The following is an 18,163-nucleotide window of genomic DNA, read 5'->3' on the forward strand; positions in this document are numbered from 1 at the left end:
CTGTCCACTTGCGTAGACTCAGAGATGTGAACGCTTCCGTGCTTTGCTTGGTTTCTAGTACCCCAATTCCCATCATTTCTTGCTTGTTATTTAATTGTCCTTTGCCTGAAAGCGTCAGCCAGGACTCCAGAGTGCTTGTTGAGTGGGTTTGACTTGGAGAGAAGCAGCAGTGATGGACATCTGGAGGCTAGCATGTCTTATCCTGGCTTAGACAGAGGAGTCTCTTGATCTTTCCTGTCTGTCACAGCTCCTAATAGTGTCTGGGATGAGCTTATTCAAGTGTTTATGGCACTGGAGGGCTGCCGATAATCAGATTGCAGTGAACTCCTAGCAAGTACAGTTTTTTCCCGGTTCTTAAGAGAGCAGTAATTATTTATTACTGCCCTCCTAATCCAGGTTTTATAACTTGGAACATTCTTTGAGGATAGTAGGGAGACAGGGACCCAGCATTTGCAGAAGTTGAGGTGACAGGGAGTGTGTTCAAGAGTGTGTTCGAGAAAGCAGTTTAGTGTTGCTGAAGTACAGAGGGCATGGGGGGCAGTAGAAGTAAGGCTGGAAGAACAGGCTGGGACCAGACTGAGGGGTCCTGGGATCTCCTTAAGAGCTAGGGAGTTTATTTTAAGAGCCGTGGAAAGCCACGGACTAGGTTTAAGTAGGGAGTGACTTGATCTGGTTTGTATTTTATGACAACTTCTCCAGTTGCAGTGAAGACATTGTGGTGTTTTAGTAAAAGTCCTCCGGTTTCAGGGCTGGATGGAGAAAGACCAGGCAGGAGATTGATCCAGGTAACGGTGACTTGGATTTGGGGGACAGCAGAGCATATGGAGAGGAGTGGACAAATTTGAGAGATGTGATGAGCAGAGGGGTGGAGAGAGGAAGAAACTGCGTGAAAAAGGTGTGTTTGTTCCCTCCCCTTTTCGGTGGGGGACTTGTGGCTGCTGGCTTCACATCTCAGTTCTTCCCTTTGTGAGAAGCAAACTACTTTGTTGGCCACCTCCCTACCTCAGAGGTTCCATTAGGGGTCAGGAGCAAATGCTGTGAAACCCCTCTGAGAGGCTGAAACGCTGAAAGAAATTAGCTCAGGCCTCTGCAGTTAGCTTATGGCAGATGAGAACATTTGGCATGGGGGACTCTGGTGTGCTTCTGAGGCCTGCCGGGGTAACTCAGCCTCTGCTGTGCTGTGGCCAGCATGAGCGGGCTGATAAAGATGCTGGTCGCACAATAGTGCTTGCAGCTTCTGCAGAGATTTCTTTTTGGAATACCTCTGTAAGTTCGGCTTAGTAGTGTGTCCATATTGAACAGTAACGGACATTAGACCCTTCTCTTTCCTTCCTTTTGTATTCCTTAGGAGCCCTTAGCAACAGGATCTGTATGCAGAATTAAAACAAACAGTTGTCTTCAGTGTAAAATGGAGCTGAGATGCTGGACATTGGAAAAGGGCGTAGAAGGGAAGAAAAGACAGTTTGTAGCTATATTCGATAGTAGAGGGAGAAGCTGAAATAACATGTGTCCTGGGAAGCATCAGGGCTGGGAGGGCAGAGTGGCAAGAATGATTCCAAATCAAGTACGATAACATTTAAAAAAAAAAAAAAAGATGTTCTCTTTCTTTTTCTTTTTAAATTTTTTAACATTTATTTATTATTGAGAGACAGAGAAAGACAGACCGTGAGCAGGGGAGGGGCAGAGAGAGAGAGAGAGGGAGACACAGAATCTGAAGCAGCTCCAGGCTCCGAGCTGTCAGCACAGAGCCTGATGCGGGGCTCGAACTCACGAACCGTGAGATCATGGCCTGAGCCGAAGTTGGACGCTTAACCGACGGAGCCACCCAGGCGCCCCTCTTTCTTTTTCATTTAAAAATGTGTGTGTGTGTCTGTACTGGTGTCTGTACTGCTTGAAATCAAAGCGCTTCTCTCCCTTTAAAGGCCTAAGGAAAGTATCTGAGTGGACTCATCTGTTTCTGGCCATTAGGGTTTGGTGCCCTGCTTTGGAGTGTCTGTTGCAGAAAAAATATATAGTTAACCTTTAATGTGTCCACGCTATAAACAGAAATCCTGGATCTAAAACATGACTGACATCTCAATAAATGAGCGTATCAGAAATACTTGAATGACACCGTGGAAGTTTGGGAACCATTGGAGGTCTTTGAAAGAGCTAAATTCACTTTGGCTACTATTTCCTCTGATGTAGATTTGACCATGTGGAGGTAGGGAGACTAGAATGTCATGTTCTTTCACTGAAGCCACGCTGTGACCAGCCCTATCCAAATAGAATGTCACACCTCTCAGTTGGAGACCCAGGAGGACTGACCATGTGCCAAGAGTGAGGACAGGAGGTGGTTACGGCTTACCAAGCAGAGGGCAACCCGCCTGAGAAGCTCCGTGAACCTTAGTTCATCCCTTTCTTAAAGCCTCACGTTGTCCCCGTGTGTTTCCATCCTAACAGAAGTGCATACTGTGCTGCTTCCGTGGCTTCTCTGACCAACATCATCACCCCAGATCTCTTTGAGGGCACCGCCGAATGGATAGCGAGGTGAGAGATGCTGGGGTCTGTCCTGGCCTCCTAGAAAGCAGATGGTAAAGATTCTGAAAAAGTAAAGAAAGTGGAAAAAGGAATGGAAGGGAATATAAAATGACAGGAGATGGATTAGGGTTGTAGGATTGTGCATTTCAAACATACATTAAAAGTTTCCTTTTTTCCGAACTTTCTTCAGTGTTGTGTAATTGTATGGATTGGCAAGGCTCAAAACCTTGGGCGAGCAGTATTTGTGGGCATCTAAGTGGATTTAACCAGTTTGGGGAGGATTTCGGTAATAAGATGCCCTTGCTGATGCCCCAGCAATCCCACTTCTACAGAAACTCACACATATGCATGAAAGACACAAACATATGACGTGGTTGTAATAGCAGAAACCCAGGAACTGGTTAAATGTTCATAAGCACGAGATGGAGAAGTAAAGTGTGGTAGAGTCACATGGCAGTATAAATTGGTTAAAATGAACAAACCAGAGCTACATGCATCAATGTGGATAAATCCCCAAAACAACACTGAGTTAAAATAAAGGATGTTAAAACATGCGGATTAGCACATTTATTTAAAATTTGAAAACATGCACAATAATTCTATATTGTTTATGGAAAGAATCACATGTGGTAATATAAAAACATGCCTGGGAAGAATAAACACCAAATTCAGGATGGCGGTTACTTCTGGGGGGAGAGCAGAGGACATGAAATCAGGGGAAGTTTACACATCTCCGCGGGAGACTTCAGCTGTATCTGTAATGGTTTATTTCTTTAAAATAAAAGAAAGACTTGAAGCACATATGACTAAGTTAAAGCTAGGTGTTAGATGCATGGATGTTCTATATATTTGCTAGACTTTCCTAGATGCTTCAAATATTTTATAATTTAAACGAAAGTAAAGAAAATGTATAGTAGATACCTATGTACTTGATATCCAGGCTGTATTATTTTGTTTTTTACACGTTTATTCTTATCAAAGTAGTACCTATTACTGTGAAAATATAGTTTGCAGGTAAATCAGATGGTAAAATATGATCAGATTTACTGTCTTACATAATTTTTATTTTCCTGGAATTAATCATTACCTCTTTTTTTTAAATGTATAGACCATGGACTTATTCCCAGATTTTCTGCCAGAGCTATAAAGTTACTCTCAATACAAACACTTTCGGTGATGTATCAGTTTTGTGTGTGTGTGTGTGTGTGTGTGTGTGTGTGTGTGTGTGTGTTCTGAGTTATCCTTCCTGGAGCCCCCTGCTCTCCTGCTTCAGTCTGGACAGATTGCTCTCAGCTTGCTGCACAGCAGGCATCCAGAAGCTTCCTTTCAGCATGAAATTCACTTCACTTCTCTCCTTTGTTGAAGCCCCTGTCCTCTTTTTTCTTGGCTTACTTACTCACTTTAATGAAGCACATACTCTAGTAGATTCCAAAAGAGAGCACTTGGGAGATGAATTTTTAAGATTATGCATTATTTTAAGATTAAGATTATTTATTCTACTCTCACACTTGATTGATAGTTTATTTGGTGAGAGATTTCTAAATTGGAAACTGTATAAATTGACATCCTTCAGAATTTTTTTAGCGTTGCTCCATTATCTTCTGGCTTCCAGTGTCATTGTTAAAAAGGCTGATAATACTAATAACCAACATCTGCTGAAGACCTGATATGTAATACTCACTAGTAAGGTAGCTAGAGATTGGTAAGGTAGTTTAGAGATTGAGAGTATAGGCTTTTGAGCTAACCTGCCTGGATTTGTTTCTTTTTTATGCTTTCTGTTTCTCAGTTAAGATTTCCCGTCTTTTTATTCTTTATAAGTACATATATTTTTTCCTACTTCCCTGAGGTAAATATATAGTTATAACATCCGCTTTAAAATTCTTGTGTGGTAATTTCAGCATCTGGGTATCTTGGAGTTGGCATGTCCCATTTCCCTGATTATGCATATGTCAAGTAATTTTAGGGTTGTGTTTTGGACATTATGATGTTACATTATAGAGACTGGATTCTGTTAGATTGCTCTAAAGAGCGTTGTTTTTGTTTAAGCAGGCAATCAACTTGGTTAGATGCAAACTGTGAATTGTCACACCTGCACTGGGCTGTGGTTCAGCTCTTTGATCAGTTCTTGGGTCAGAAGCTGCTCTCATTTTGCCCAGCACCTGTGTGATTGGGAGTCATGTAGAAACTTCGTTGAAGTTTAAACATGGAATTAGGAGTTTTCCTTCTCTGGCTCTTTCTGGTACTCCTCCTTAGTTTCTTTCAGCCTGGTTCTTCTTATCAGAAAAATGGTGGGCTTTCCATTAGTTTCGGCTGCCTTCCACTGACCCCTCTGACCTGCTGCTGCCACCACTGGGGCCCACAGCCATCCTCAGGGGAAACTGGGAAGAAAAAAATAGGGGAGGGGAGGGGAGGGAAGAGACTGCCTGCCTGCTGTTGTCTGCTCCAACTTTTAAATCCCCACCAGAATCTGCCTGCCTTTTGTCAGTCTGCTGAGCCCTCAGGAATTGTTTCTGTGTATTGTGTCCAGAGCATGTAGCTGTTATTTGCAGGAGGAGAAAACTCTGGGTTTGAATCCCAGTCTCGTGATTTACTAGCTTTGTGCCTTGGACAAATTATTTCACTTCTCCATGTCATGGTTTCCTTAAATGTCAAATGGCAGGATATTGAATTTGATATTAAGCTGAATTACAAGAAATTTAGGTGACCAAAATCTGTTATGGTAACCACTGTGCTTTACTGCCTCCCAGTGCCATTGTGTTCCCAATCCGTTGTATGTTTTGGTTTTGTTTCTCTTTTTCTCTTTCCCACTTTATCCCCCTCCCTAGAAGTTGTTGGAATCTGTATTCTTGAAGTTTGGAAACTTCAGGCTGATGAACCATGATACGGATTTTTTTTTCTTCATTTTTTGGGTACCCAGTATGTATCTTCAATCTGGGATTGCAAATACTTTAGTTCCAGAATCTTTATTATACAATATGATTTCCTTGATAATTTCTTTCCCTCTATTTTCAGTGTTTGCTCATTTTATAACCTCCTAGCAGTAGGATTAGTCTTCTAATTTTTCACAATTTTTTGCCTATTTTTTAACCCTTAATCTTTCTTACTGTACTTTCTGGGAGAGTCCCTTACCTTTTATTTTCTAATCCTTCTGTTGAGTTTGTATTTCTGCCATTCTATTTTAAATTTCCAGAGCTTATTTTATCCTCGTTTATAAAAGGAATACTTCTTTTTTACATACTTTCCTGTTCTTATTTCAGGCACATTTTATTCTTTTTTATTTATTTATTTATTTATTTATTTATTTATTTATTTATTTTTTATTTTTTGGGACAGAGAGAGACAGAGCATGAATGGGGGAGGGTCAGAGAGAGGGAGACACAGAATCGGAAACAGGCTCCAGGCTCCGAGCCATCAGCCCAGAGCCTGACGCGGGGCTCGAACTCATGGAGCGCGAGATCGTGACCTGGCTGAAGTCGGACGCTCAACCGACTGCGCCACCCAGGCGCCCCCAGGCACATTTTATTCTTAAAGTGTTTTCATTTCATATAATATTTTATCTAAAGATACAATTTTAAAAAGTTTCCTTCTGTTCCCTACGTTATTTCTCCAACGTATTTTTGTTCATCTGTTTTGGTCTCTCTCTTCCATATTAAAGACTTTGTTGAAATGTCTCATATTCATATTTGGAAGCCAAGGGCTAAAAAGCTGATGGGGAGCTACATGTGCCAGAGTAGGCTAGGTTCAGCCTTTCACCCCATTGGGTTTTTCTCTTGGGCTTATCAGCTTCCCTTGAGAAGGATCTTCCAGATTTCTGGTTGGGGTATGAAGTTGGCAGCCAGCTTTGTAAACTAGTAGGAGGAAAAGGGGTAGGGGGTGTTTGTACTCAGATTATAGATTCTCACTTAATCCCCTGCTCAGTGTGGTGCCTCCTTCCTGCTCTGCTGTGCTGGACATCCTGAGGTTCAGATCCTCTTGATTAAACTCCTGAAACTTCCTGTCCTCTGCTGCATACCCAGAGGTCTCATTGATTCCTATGTACGTTTGCAACCAATTAACTTGTTTCCAACTCATCCCACTTCTTGAGGCATCGTGGTGCCTCTAGTTCCTGGGCCTTGCACTGGAGCATGTCGTCTTGCTTTCTGTTGCCTCCTATCCCCGGGCTGGTTTAGGTTTCTCTAATCTGTTAAGTCCGTTAGTTCTTATCTTTCCCCTTTTCTGGCTTTCGAAATTTTGTTATTTCCTGTCTGTATTCATATCTTCTCCTATGCTCTTTACCCTTGTGGGTTTATCCCTTTTTAAATTCTTTTCATTTTATTGGGCTTGTGCTCAGTCTGTTAGGGTTAGCTAGAAGACATTCCCAAAGAATTTTACTAAATTTACTAATTTACAATTATTAAAATTGCTCCAACGTATAAAAGGGAGGGAAAGCGGAATGTAAATCGTGCATGTGTGTGTGTGTGTGTGTGGGGAGAGAGAGAGAGAGAGAGAGAGAGAGAGAGAGAGAGAGAGAGAGGAGGAGACAAACTGACAATGGTCACTGCTGGTGAGAGGGACTAGGAAGCCAGCTTGGGCTGGAGATTTACTTTTCATTATTTACTTGTTAACACTATCTGTTTGGTTTTTTTTTTATTGAAAAAAAATTTTTAAAGGTAAGTTCAGAAAAGTTAAGAAAACGGAAAATGTTAAGAGGTGCCTTGCCTGTTCTTCACCCATCAGACTTTTCAAACTTGACTGTTCCTCTGCTCCACATAGCCAAATGTGTTGGAAGGAAAACTCGCCACTTAGGCAGCAGCAGGGTCATGGGATGGAGGTGCTAAAGAATCCGTACAGGGGGTGGTAGCCAGTTTTTGACTTGGCGCTCTGCTCTGTGATGTCCCTGGGCCTGCGGACTGCTCTGAAAAAGGCCTGTGAGTTCGCAAGATGCAAGGCCTCCAGGGAGAGGTGCCTGAAAGACAGGCGGTATCATTGCTTGTTTTCTCTGCCATCCGGAGGTTCTGCCGGCTCTTGGATCATGTGCCCATCCACCTGTGCACCTATACCGCGGTTGGGATTGTGAGGCAGACACGCCTGTAGAGTGTGTACATACTCGGAGATCAGCAGAAGTAAAGTCCTACACTGTCATATGAATATATACTAAGAAAAATTGTCTTTATTACACAGAAAAGCATATTTATTAAAGATGAGCAAAAAGAAGAAAATCTAAGCCACTTGTAATCCACCATCAACCACTCTTTTGGTGTATGTCTTTCTAGAATTCCGGGAAAATTGTACAGTACCTTACCATTTTGTAACTTTTTTGATTGGGAACATCTTTAAATATCCTTCGTAGCATTATTTTATTTCATTTTATTTTACTTTAATGTTTTTTATTTATTTTGGAGACAGAGACAGAGTGCGAGCGTGGGAGGGGCAGAGAGAGAGAGAGAGAGAGAGGGAGACATAGAATCCGAAGCAGGCTCCAGGCTCTGAACTGTCAGGAAGAGCCTGATGTGGGGCTCGAACCCATGAACCGTGAGATCATGACCTGAGCCAAAGTAGGACGCTTAACCAACCGAGCCACCCAGGCGCCCCCATAGCATCATTTTAAATGTGTAGTTTTCTATAGTACAGATAGGCCAAAATTTATATAACCAGTCCCTTACTGTTGAGTTCCTGAGTTGTTTCTAATATTTCACTGTTATATTATAATCTTATCTTTGAACACATTTTAACTTATTTCCTAGGATGAATTCCTAAAAATGACCCTATATTGCTGGTCGCAAGATGAGGCGTGTTTTTATGACTAGAGAATACACTATTAATATATAGTCTAACCCCCAAAATAATAATTGTTATAATAGTAAATGAGTAATTTGAATATATAGGAGGTTATAATTTAAAAAATAAGTTTACTTCGATAGTAATAAAGTTTTATATGTTTATTATAGCAAGCTTTTGAAAATACAGAAGAATAAAGAGAAAAAATACCAGCAATAGACCTGCCCTAAATAGCAATTATTTTTCATTTTTATTCTAACCTGTGGTTGTCATACTGTATGTATGATTTTATTACTTTTTTCCTAAGAGATTTGAGGTACTGTGCATAAGTAGACTGTTTCTCTGAGTTTCCCCCCCCCCCCCCGCTTTTTTTTTTTTGGAGGAAAAGGCATTTCCAAAAGTTAATTAGCTGGCATCTTTCCATTCATAGTTGTGATGGTTCATGTCATTATCTGAACAAACTCATTCTTTGCCAACCTGGGTGCTTCTGCACTTGTGCCCACCCACTCTACCCGGCCACTCATGGGTTGACACCTACCACTCAATCTGCTCTTCTCCATCTCCTCCCAGGTGTCAGAATTGGGAAGGTGGAATTGGTGGGGTTCCAGGGATGGAAGCGCACGGCGGCTACACTTTCTGCGGCCTGGCCGCACTGGTCATCCTCAAAAAGGAACGCTCCTTGAACTTGAAGAGCCTATTGGTAAGTGTCTGTTGACTCCTCTTCTTCTCAGGCCCCAGGCTCCTGGTGATGTGACTGGTCAGACTCACAGTGCTTTGGGACTGTTTGGCTGTGGGAAGGACCAACAGAGTTCCTGCTCTGAGCCCACGAACTGAATGACCCGTAATGAAGCTTTTCAACGTAATTGCTGGGGCGCTCAGCACTGGTAGGAGAAAGTGGGAGGAGTGGGCGTCTGCCTGGGTCTTGGCTCCTTTCTTCTTGCCTTTCCATCTTTCCTGCTCTGAACTTTCTATAGTATATTAGGCCAGCTCCACAGTCTTCCTGAGTCCCTCAAACATCTGCAATGAGGCAGAGTACCTTCCTCCTGCTTCCGAGACTGTAGCTTCAGTCTCTTAAATTTGGCGGTCATCATGTATCTTAGAAGGAATCTGCTAAGAGAAAAAGTCATGAGAAGTGCTCTCAGGCCTTTTGAAGCCAAGCTGTTATTACCGGCTGCAATATGTGAACATTTAGTAACCACATTCAAATTTTTTTTTTTTTCAACGTTTTTTATTTATTTTTGGGACAGAGAGAGACAGAGCATGAACGGGGGAGGGGCAGAGAGAGAGGGAGACACAGAATCGGAAACAGGCTCCAGGCTCCGAGCCATCAGCCCAGAGCCTGACGCGGGGCTCGAACTCACGGACCGCGAGATCGTGACCTGGCTGAAGTTGGACGCTTAACCGACTGCGCCACCCAGGCGCCCCAATAACCACATTCAAATGAGCTGGGCAGAGCAGAGTGGTTGCATTGAGCAGGTAGCCTTAGGCATTTATGTCTGGACTCTAAGCTTCTGATAGATATCGAGAAGAAAAGCTGACTGCATTCTGATTCACTAGATTATTCTTAATTTATCATCAGAGGCCTAGTGTACAAACATACACGCATGCAGTGCCACCGAGACGTCTTTTGGGAAGCATTTACTCCCAACCATGACCTCAAAGCAAACCAGCTGCAGTGGACATTCATCTCTTCTCCCCAAGCTCAGATGTCAGCTGTTCATCATAGGAACTGTCATGAGACCCATCATGAGCTTCCAAGAAAGTTTCTGTTAGACTCTACGGATATACTACCAGTAGTATTTTGTCTTCATCCGCAGGATGCCTCCTATAGCATACTTTCCTGGAAGGTTCATGCTGAAATGGCCAGCTAGACATTTAAGAGACTGATTACCAATAAGGCATGAAATTGAAAAGCCCCATTTCCTGGGAAGAAATAAGGAATGTAACCAGCAGGAGGCTCGGTTACAATGGCAACACTCTAGATTTGAGCCTTGTCTCTCCCACTTCCACGCGACCTTAGGAAATTTGTCCGTTTTAACTTCAATTTCCTTGGTCCTCTGTAAGGTAGAGATAACAGTTCTTTGAAGGTTAAAGGAGGGGTTAGAACTCTGGACTCTGAAGGTTAAAGGAGATAACATATAGTAGGTGCTCAATAAATGCCAGTGTCCTTCTTACCCAAACCACTCTGTCCCCTCCTTTTGCTTTGAGAGAACTAGGACCCATATCTGAAGGATTTTATGAATTCATATGGCCGAAGGAAGCAGAGTAAACCCATGGGCTTAGACACTGGAAAAAATTATGTAGTCCAGCTTAAAAACCCTTAGTCTGGGCGAAAAAACAAAAACCAATAACCTTTGGGGGCACCTGGGTGACTCAGTCGGTTGAGCATCTGACTTTGGCTCAGGTCATGATCTCACTGCTCATGGATTCGAGCCCCGCATCAGGCTCTGTGTGCTGACAGCTCAGAGCCTGGAGCTGCTTTGGATTCTGTGTCTTTCTCTGACCCTCCCCTACTTGTGCTGTGTGTGTGTGTGTCTCTCTCTCTCAAAAATAAATAAATACATACATACATACATACATACATACATACATTTATTTTTTTTTTTTATTTTTTTTTTATTTTTATTTTTTTTAACATTTTTTATTTATTTTTGGGACAGAGAGAGACAGAGCATGAACGGGGGAGGGGCAGAGAGAGAGGGAGACACAGAATCGGAAACAGGCTCCAGGCTCCGAGCCGTCAGCCCAGAGCCTGACGCGGGGCTCGAACTCACGGACCGCGAGATCGTGACCTGGCTGAAGTCGGACACTTAACCGACTGCGCCACCCAGGCGCCCCACATACATACATTTAAAAAAATATTAAAAAAAAACCTTAGTCTGTGGTGTAAGAGAAAATGAAAAATGGACTCCCCACTGTAGTACCTGTTTTCTCTTTTCTTGAGTGATGCTTCACCGCTTTCATTAAATGGCATCATCCCTAAAGCACTGGCTCATTTAAGACTCACTGGTGATTTATTAGTGCCTACACATGCAGTGTAGTTTTTTTTATGTCTTTCTTCTAAGAATTTGGGATTTGACTCTTATGGGTGAGTATGGCCTTGAACAGGGATATAATCTAAACTCCACACTTGGTAACTTAAAGACATCCCCTCCCCCTTCCAAAAAGGGTCCTCGGTAGCTCCTTTCAGGAACTCAGTCAAGTAAGAACCTAGGGGTGGGGGGAGGGGGAGACATCCTACTCTGCACCTTTCAGTTGTGAAAGCCCGTGGCTGGTGTCTGGAACTGCCTGGGAGGGAAATGGAGATGTCATTATCTGCTCAGCCAGTCGGTTCTGCTCGTTTCTGGAGGACGAAACCCCTGGCTATCTTGATCTTGGTAGCAGAGTGTGTTTAGAAAACTTGGAGATAAGCAGGGATGGGCAGCAGCATCATGTGTGACCGCTGAGTGACATCAAGAACCATCGTACAAGTTCAGAGTAAAAGATTGTCTTCTGTTAGCCAACCAGGTTTCCCTGGAGACGCAGAGAGGCTAGAGCTGACAGAGCCGTCCTTGGCGGTTGGGATAATGGCTTCTGCTTCTGGTCCTGCAAGTAACTTGCTAAGAAACCTTGGATGAATTTCTTCAGGTGCCAAGTCAAAGTCAGGAACAGTTTGAGATCATCCACTGAGACACAGCACACAATTCCATTTATCTGCTTTTAATAAACTTCCCTGAGAAGTGGTTAGAAATGAGCCACTTGCCTTCAATTTCCTCATTAAGCCTTGTTTATTGAGAGACATTTGCAGGTCTCCTTATAGGCCAACTTGATGTCTTTATTCTGTCAGCATCAGAACCCACTTGAAACCCAGGAAAAGGTGGTTAGCTGTCCATTGGGCATGAAGCAGAGATCAGTACTGGCCGCCCTGCCAAGAGTCCAGCTTAGATGGTCCAGTCTGCATCCGCGGCAGTGAGGGGAAGGAAGGAACAGCCCCAGGACTAGAATTCCAGTGCCAAGAAGCCCAGAGATGGGAACTTGGCCTACACCCGCCTTTCCCTTCTCTGTCTCATTCTCAGCAATGGGTGACAAGCCGGCAGATGCGGTTCGAAGGTGGATTTCAGGGCCGCTGCAACAAGCTGGTGGACGGCTGCTACTCCTTCTGGCAGGCGGGGCTGCTGCCCCTGCTGCACCGTGCACTGCATGCTCAAGGTGAGCCCAGGGAGCTGCTGGCAGGGGCTGGGTGACTTCCCCTGGCTGCTAACCCCAGTCAGGTAGCCAGAGTGTTTGTCTGTCTGTCCTGGATTTTGAGTGCCCTGCATGAACCGCACACTCCCCCCTCCCGCCCCTCCCCCCCCTCCCCCCCCCCCCCCCCCCCCGCCCCGCCATGTCTCCTGCACTCACATGCAGACTAGGCTTTAATTCCAGTGGTTTAGTTGAGTCACAGTTGCTGCTGCAAACTGTCTGTGGCTAGGAGGAGGTAGGTGCGTGTCCGGGTCCCAGGGTGACTGCCACCTCAGCCGGGTGTGAAGCCACAGTTTCCAATGCAGCGTCCCGTATCGGTCATATCGGAACTGAAAACCCACACTGTGTGCGTCGCGGTCACAACAGTGACTGAGAAGGCGATGGCACAAAGGGGCAGAGAGGCAGAACCCCAGGAGAAGAGATCTACCAGGTCTGACTGGCTTTGTAGTTGCTGCCGAGAGCACTGTTGTATTTTAAATTCATTGAAGAATCCTAAATGCAAGTCTGTTCCACCCATACCACTGGAGCGGAGAGACCTGGGTTCGTGTCTCTGGAGTCGCAGATCGGAAGGCAAAACCAAAGCAGTTAGACAGCAAGCATAACTTCGGGGCGCCTTCCTTTATTTGATCATTTGAAATCTCAGGTCGCCCGCTGACTCCTGAACCATCTTTCTTATTTATTTTATGTGAGAGCAGCGTGTCTCTGAGGAAACTGGTGGGGGGAGGGGAAGTCATGGCTGTCCCGCTGGGTGCTGATGTGTTCTTGGAGTGAGAGCCCTTGGCCCAGAGGGAAGGTTTTCTTTGGACTTAATAATTGGGTAATTAATTGCTCAAATGTGGAAGATGAGATTCTTTCCTATTGTCTGGCCCCCTGACCCATGCTTTTCTTCCTTCTTTGGCTGTTCTTTCTGAGCGCCTTTCTTTAGTCTCTTCGTTTCATCTGAGTTGTGGCCACTTTGGATGCTGAATTGAAGTAAACGCGGTCTCGGCCCTGTCTTCCCATTCTTTCTTTTTTTAATTTATTTTTTATTTTTTTAATCTTTATTTTTGGGAGAAAGAGAGAGACATTGCAATCTTTATTTCTGAGAGAGAGAGAGACAGTGTGAGCAGGGGGAGGAACAGAGAGAGAGGGAGACATAGAACCCAAAGCAGGCTCCAGGCTCTGAGCTGTCAGCACAGAGCCCAATGCAGGGCTCGAACTCATGAGCTGTGAGATCATGACCCAAGCTAAAGCCAGACACTTAATGGAATGAGCCACCCAGGTGCCCCCCATTCTTTCTTTCTTTTTTTAATGTTCATTTTATTTTTGAGAGAGCCTGAGTGGGAGAGGGGCAGAGAGAGAGGGAGACAGAGGATACAAAGCAGGCTCTGCACTAATAGCAGAGAGCCCGATGAGGGCTCGAACCCAGGAACTGTGAGATCATGTCCTGAGCCTGAGCCAAAGTCGGATCCTTAACCAACCGAGCCACCCAGGCGCCCCCTTGGCTTCCCATTCTGCCGGTCTCAGTCTGTCCTGCGATTCCTTGCCTTGGGCCCCTGGGCTTAGGGTCTCAGGGCGTTAGGATAGATCATTCCCCTGACTCTGCAGCCTGCACGGTCTCTGGCTTGACCACTATGATTGGGAGGTCAAGAATTCCCTGAAACTTCAGTGTTTTCAAAGCAAAAATAACTTAGGGTTTTAGTGATTCCTTATTTGAAACTAGTGAGGTCAAGCCCTTGGTAAAATGGTCAGCCTTTCACAAACCTGTCCCTGGCTGGGATGAGATGCCAGGAAAATCCAGGAGAGCTGTGAGAAGAGTGCTCCCTGCCAGCATCTTCAGAGGGGCCCCAATTGACATTCTGTTTACTGTAGCACAGGTCCTGGAGGAAATGACCTTCAGAGCTTTGCCTGTGGAAAGCACTGCCTGTGAATCGTGGACCTTGCAGCTTTTGTCAGGGCCCAGGAGAAGGCCTGTGTTGGGCTTGAAGCTCACCCACTTCTCAGCAGCAGTGGGAAGGGAAGGGCAGTGTCTTGAGTGGTGGGCAGAATACTGACGTTGGGAGTCTCAAGGAGACGATGTGTGCAAAGATTTTCGTAATACACTGTGATCAAAGGTTTCAAAGCAGTCTGTATATAATTCCATTTTTAGCGAAGAGTTGACTCCAAAAAATTATGAGAAGGCACCTGGACTGTGAAGCGACACGCAATATTTGTTTTCTTTCTTTTTTTATGTGTATTTTCTGATTTTCTACAAGTAATTTGTATTCCTTGCATAAAGAAAAACAAAAATAAAATTCTTTTATAAAAGAAGAGAAATTCTATAAACAAAACAAGTAGCAAGGTAGGACAAATTATTTGTGACAAATGACAAAGGGCTAAATTTCTTTAAGTTGAGAGGCTCCTAAATCACTAAGAAACAGATGAACAGCCCCACTGAAAACCAGGCAGAGGATCTGAACGGGCAGATTCCGGACGGGCAGGAAAGAGCTACTACTTGTGTTACCCCCTCTACGACCACCGCTCCTCCTGGCCGCTGAGGCTTGCCAAGTGCTCAGCCTCAGCCAGGGACTGAATGGAGTCCTCCACAGGTGTTTTCTCATTTGATCCTCTGAGCAGTGCTGTTATAGGTGCTGTTGTTATCCCCATCTTACAGATGAGGAAACAAAGACCAGCAAGGGTGAGCAACTTGCCTTAAGATGCCTGATCGCCACCTATGCCTCCGTCAGAGCCTTGCTTCTAACCAGCACAGGCGGCATGCATGAAACGAAAAGATGGCAGTGAAAGAAATGTGAATAAAATCAGTGGGACACTGGTCATTTTTACTGTCACGTTGGCAGAGAGGAGAAAACGCGGTACCCGATGTTGGGGAGAGTGTGGAAAAACAGGCACTTTTGTACTGTCAGTGTGGGTGTAAATAGCTGTATCGGTTTTTTTGGAGGGTAGTTTGGAGATTTGTTTACATTACTTAAACCCAGCAAGTACACTTTCGGGAATTTACCTGCAGAGATATTAGCAAAGGACGTGTGTCGAAGTGGAGTTTTAATGGCGAACAACCAAATGCTCATTAAAAGTTTAATAGTTGAATAAATTATGATCTCCCCATCCCGTGGTTAGACGCAATGAGCTAATATTGGAAAACTCTCCAGGACACAACATAAAGTGTAAAGGGCCAGGCCTAGAGTGGTCTCTGTGCACACGGACCGACCTCTCCACAGCTTTTCCTGGAAGCGAGCAAAACCCCTTTAGCAATGGGCACCTTTAGGAGGAGGGTGGGAGATGAAGGGAGGGAGACATACGTGTTGAATTGTTTTTCCTTCTGTACTACACTCTGCCTTTTTTGTTGCTGTTGTTAACCATGTGCGTTACTACTTTTATCTTAGTAAATGACCAAATAGATTTTGTAAAGGCGATGATCACGTTGCTGGCTAAAGAGATAACAAAGGACCGACACACGACCTCACTGAGCAAGTGGCCGTTAGTGGTTCCATGCAGGTGGCTGCCTTATGTGTGTAGAAGACAGCAGTTGAGTAGAAGAACGAATTATTAAGATCTTAAAAATATTCAATGCTGACTAAATTAGTGAGTTATTTGGTTTCTGTGGAGCAGTAAGAAAGCAGCAGGCCCGTGAGTTTGGGTTTAGATTGATGGTTACTCGTTGCTTGTGTGTTCCTTGGGACATACTTCCAGGCCTGGATTTGTCCACCTGTGAAATTGAGCTGCATGTGGCTGAACCTGTCAGTTACTGTTTGGGAAAGCTTTTGATTTCTTAGATAAAAGGAATCTTTGAAAAGCAAAATGACATAATAATGGGGATTTGTAATTGAAGGGAGAGGTATAAAGGACTAAAAGGCCAATTGTGGTGCACAAGCAGCACCCGTCATCACGCCTGCCTTCATCTCTGGTTGTGTGAGCTGCTGTGCAGATTCAGGACCCCTGGAAGCTCCTGGTGGAGTTTGTGGACTCGGAGCTTGTAGATTTCCATAAGGTAGCAGGCAACCGACCCACTCTGTAATCTGTCTGATAATAAACATAGCAATTTCTTTTCAGATTCTGCTTTTAGTGACAGGTTGGCATTTACCTTATAATAATAGTCTTTTATTTCCTACAGGATATAGAATAAAAGGATATTTTGTACAGATGTTTAATGCAGTGATCCTAAAGTTTAGTAAATTTGCTTTTTAAAGAAAAAGTAACAGCTTTCTTGAGATAGAATTCACATACCATACAATTCACTCACTTAAAATATACAACTCAGTGGTGTTTAGTGTAATCAGAGTTGTGCAGCCATGACCATAATCAATTGTAGAATTTTCATCATTACCCCCCTCAAATCCCAGTAGCTATTAAGTTTGCTTCTTTAAAGAAGAAATTACAAAGGAAAAATCAACAGTATGATAACAGCATAGAAAAATGTATGCCTATAGTGTTAAATGGAGAATGCAAAATATAAAATTATAATAACTATATAGAAAAATGCACAGAAACAGACTGGAAGAAGGAAAAATTAGCTTTTAATTGCTATTCACAGATTACTTGCTATCTTTGTAGTAGCCCGAGTATCCAAGTATAAAATTGACCAAGGACTTAATGCATGTGTATATTTAAAAAAAAAAAAAAAATTCCCACATAAATGCTTCTGGAAGCATCCATCTGTTGGCAGTCTCTGTCATCTGCATTTGATAACTATGCGGCCCACGGAATTCTCCGACCATACTGATTCAGCTTCAGAGTGAAGAAGGCCAGTTGCTTGTTCATACATGAGCATTATTACCAGAACTGCCAGTTTCTGCTCCTGCTGCCGTATTTTTTTTAAGTTTATTTACTTATTTTGAGAGAAAGCACAAGCAGGGGAGGGGTAGAAAGGGAGAGGGAGAGAATCCCAAGCAGGCTCCCTGCTGTTAGTGTAGAGCCCGACTCAGGGCTTGAACTCACGAGCTGTGAGATCATGATCTGAGCCGAAATCCAGAGTCAGACACTTAACTGATCCACTCAGGTGCCCTACCCTATTATATGATGCAGAAATACTGGCGGTTACTAGTAATCCTTCTTAGGAACAGTTTTTGAGGCCAAGAGAGGAGTTGGAGGATGCCCTTTGGAGATATATTAAGTTGAGGTTTAGAAAAGTAGAAGGAACAGACATCACCCCTGTTGAGAGTTCTCTTAGCCAGTTAGAGTCAGGGATGTGCTAGAGGAAATGTCTTAAGAGGCCCAGAGGAGGGAGTTGTGGACTGAGTCAGGAGCAGTGAGAGGGTGGATCTGGAAGGCAGAGATAGCCAGCTGGCCCACGCCTGTCCGTGATGTGGTTTAGGACAGGCATTCACGGTAAGGGCGTTTACCCCAAGGTATCGTTCTGCACTGCTGCTCTTTGACTCAAGTCAAAGGTCGGGAGAAGGGACACATCATGGGACGTGGGCGAAGATATCAAGTGTCCCAAGAATGTAATTTTCAAAATTAGTCCAGGAATAATAGAGGGAAACCTTAACTGTCCCCAGTGGGTAATAAAATACAAAGACGTCATTCATACCGTGCTGGATGCCCACCGGGCATGCCCTGACGCTATGCCTTTCTGCAGGCGACCCTGCCCTCAGCATGAGCCACTGGATGTTTCATCAGCAGGCCCTGCAGGAGTACATTCTTATGTGCTGCCAGTGCCCCGCCGGGGGGCTTCTGGATAAGCCTGGCAAGT

At 44.1% G+C, this 18,163-nt stretch overlaps 1 protein-coding gene across 1 annotated transcript in view; it reads left to right on the plus strand.

Moving 5' to 3' along the window:
- FNTB (farnesyltransferase, CAAX box, beta) overlaps positions 1–18,163 on the plus strand; it is a 68,690-nt gene that overhangs the window by 42,613 nt on the left and 7,914 nt on the right. Inside the window, exons 7-10 of the mRNA XM_058739332.1 lie at positions 2,443–2,529; positions 8,848–8,977; positions 12,333–12,465; positions 18,050–18,161. Coding sequence (XP_058595315.1) covers positions 2,443–2,529; positions 8,848–8,977; positions 12,333–12,465; positions 18,050–18,161 — 462 coding nt within the window. The remainder of the gene's footprint in view (positions 1–2,442; positions 2,530–8,847; positions 8,978–12,332; positions 12,466–18,049; positions 18,162–18,163) is intronic.

The sequence above is a fragment of the Neofelis nebulosa genome, chromosome 7, assembly GCF_028018385.1.
Source record: "Neofelis nebulosa isolate mNeoNeb1 chromosome 7, mNeoNeb1.pri, whole genome shotgun sequence".
NCBI classification, from domain to species: domain Eukaryota; kingdom Metazoa; phylum Chordata; class Mammalia; order Carnivora; family Felidae; genus Neofelis; species Neofelis nebulosa.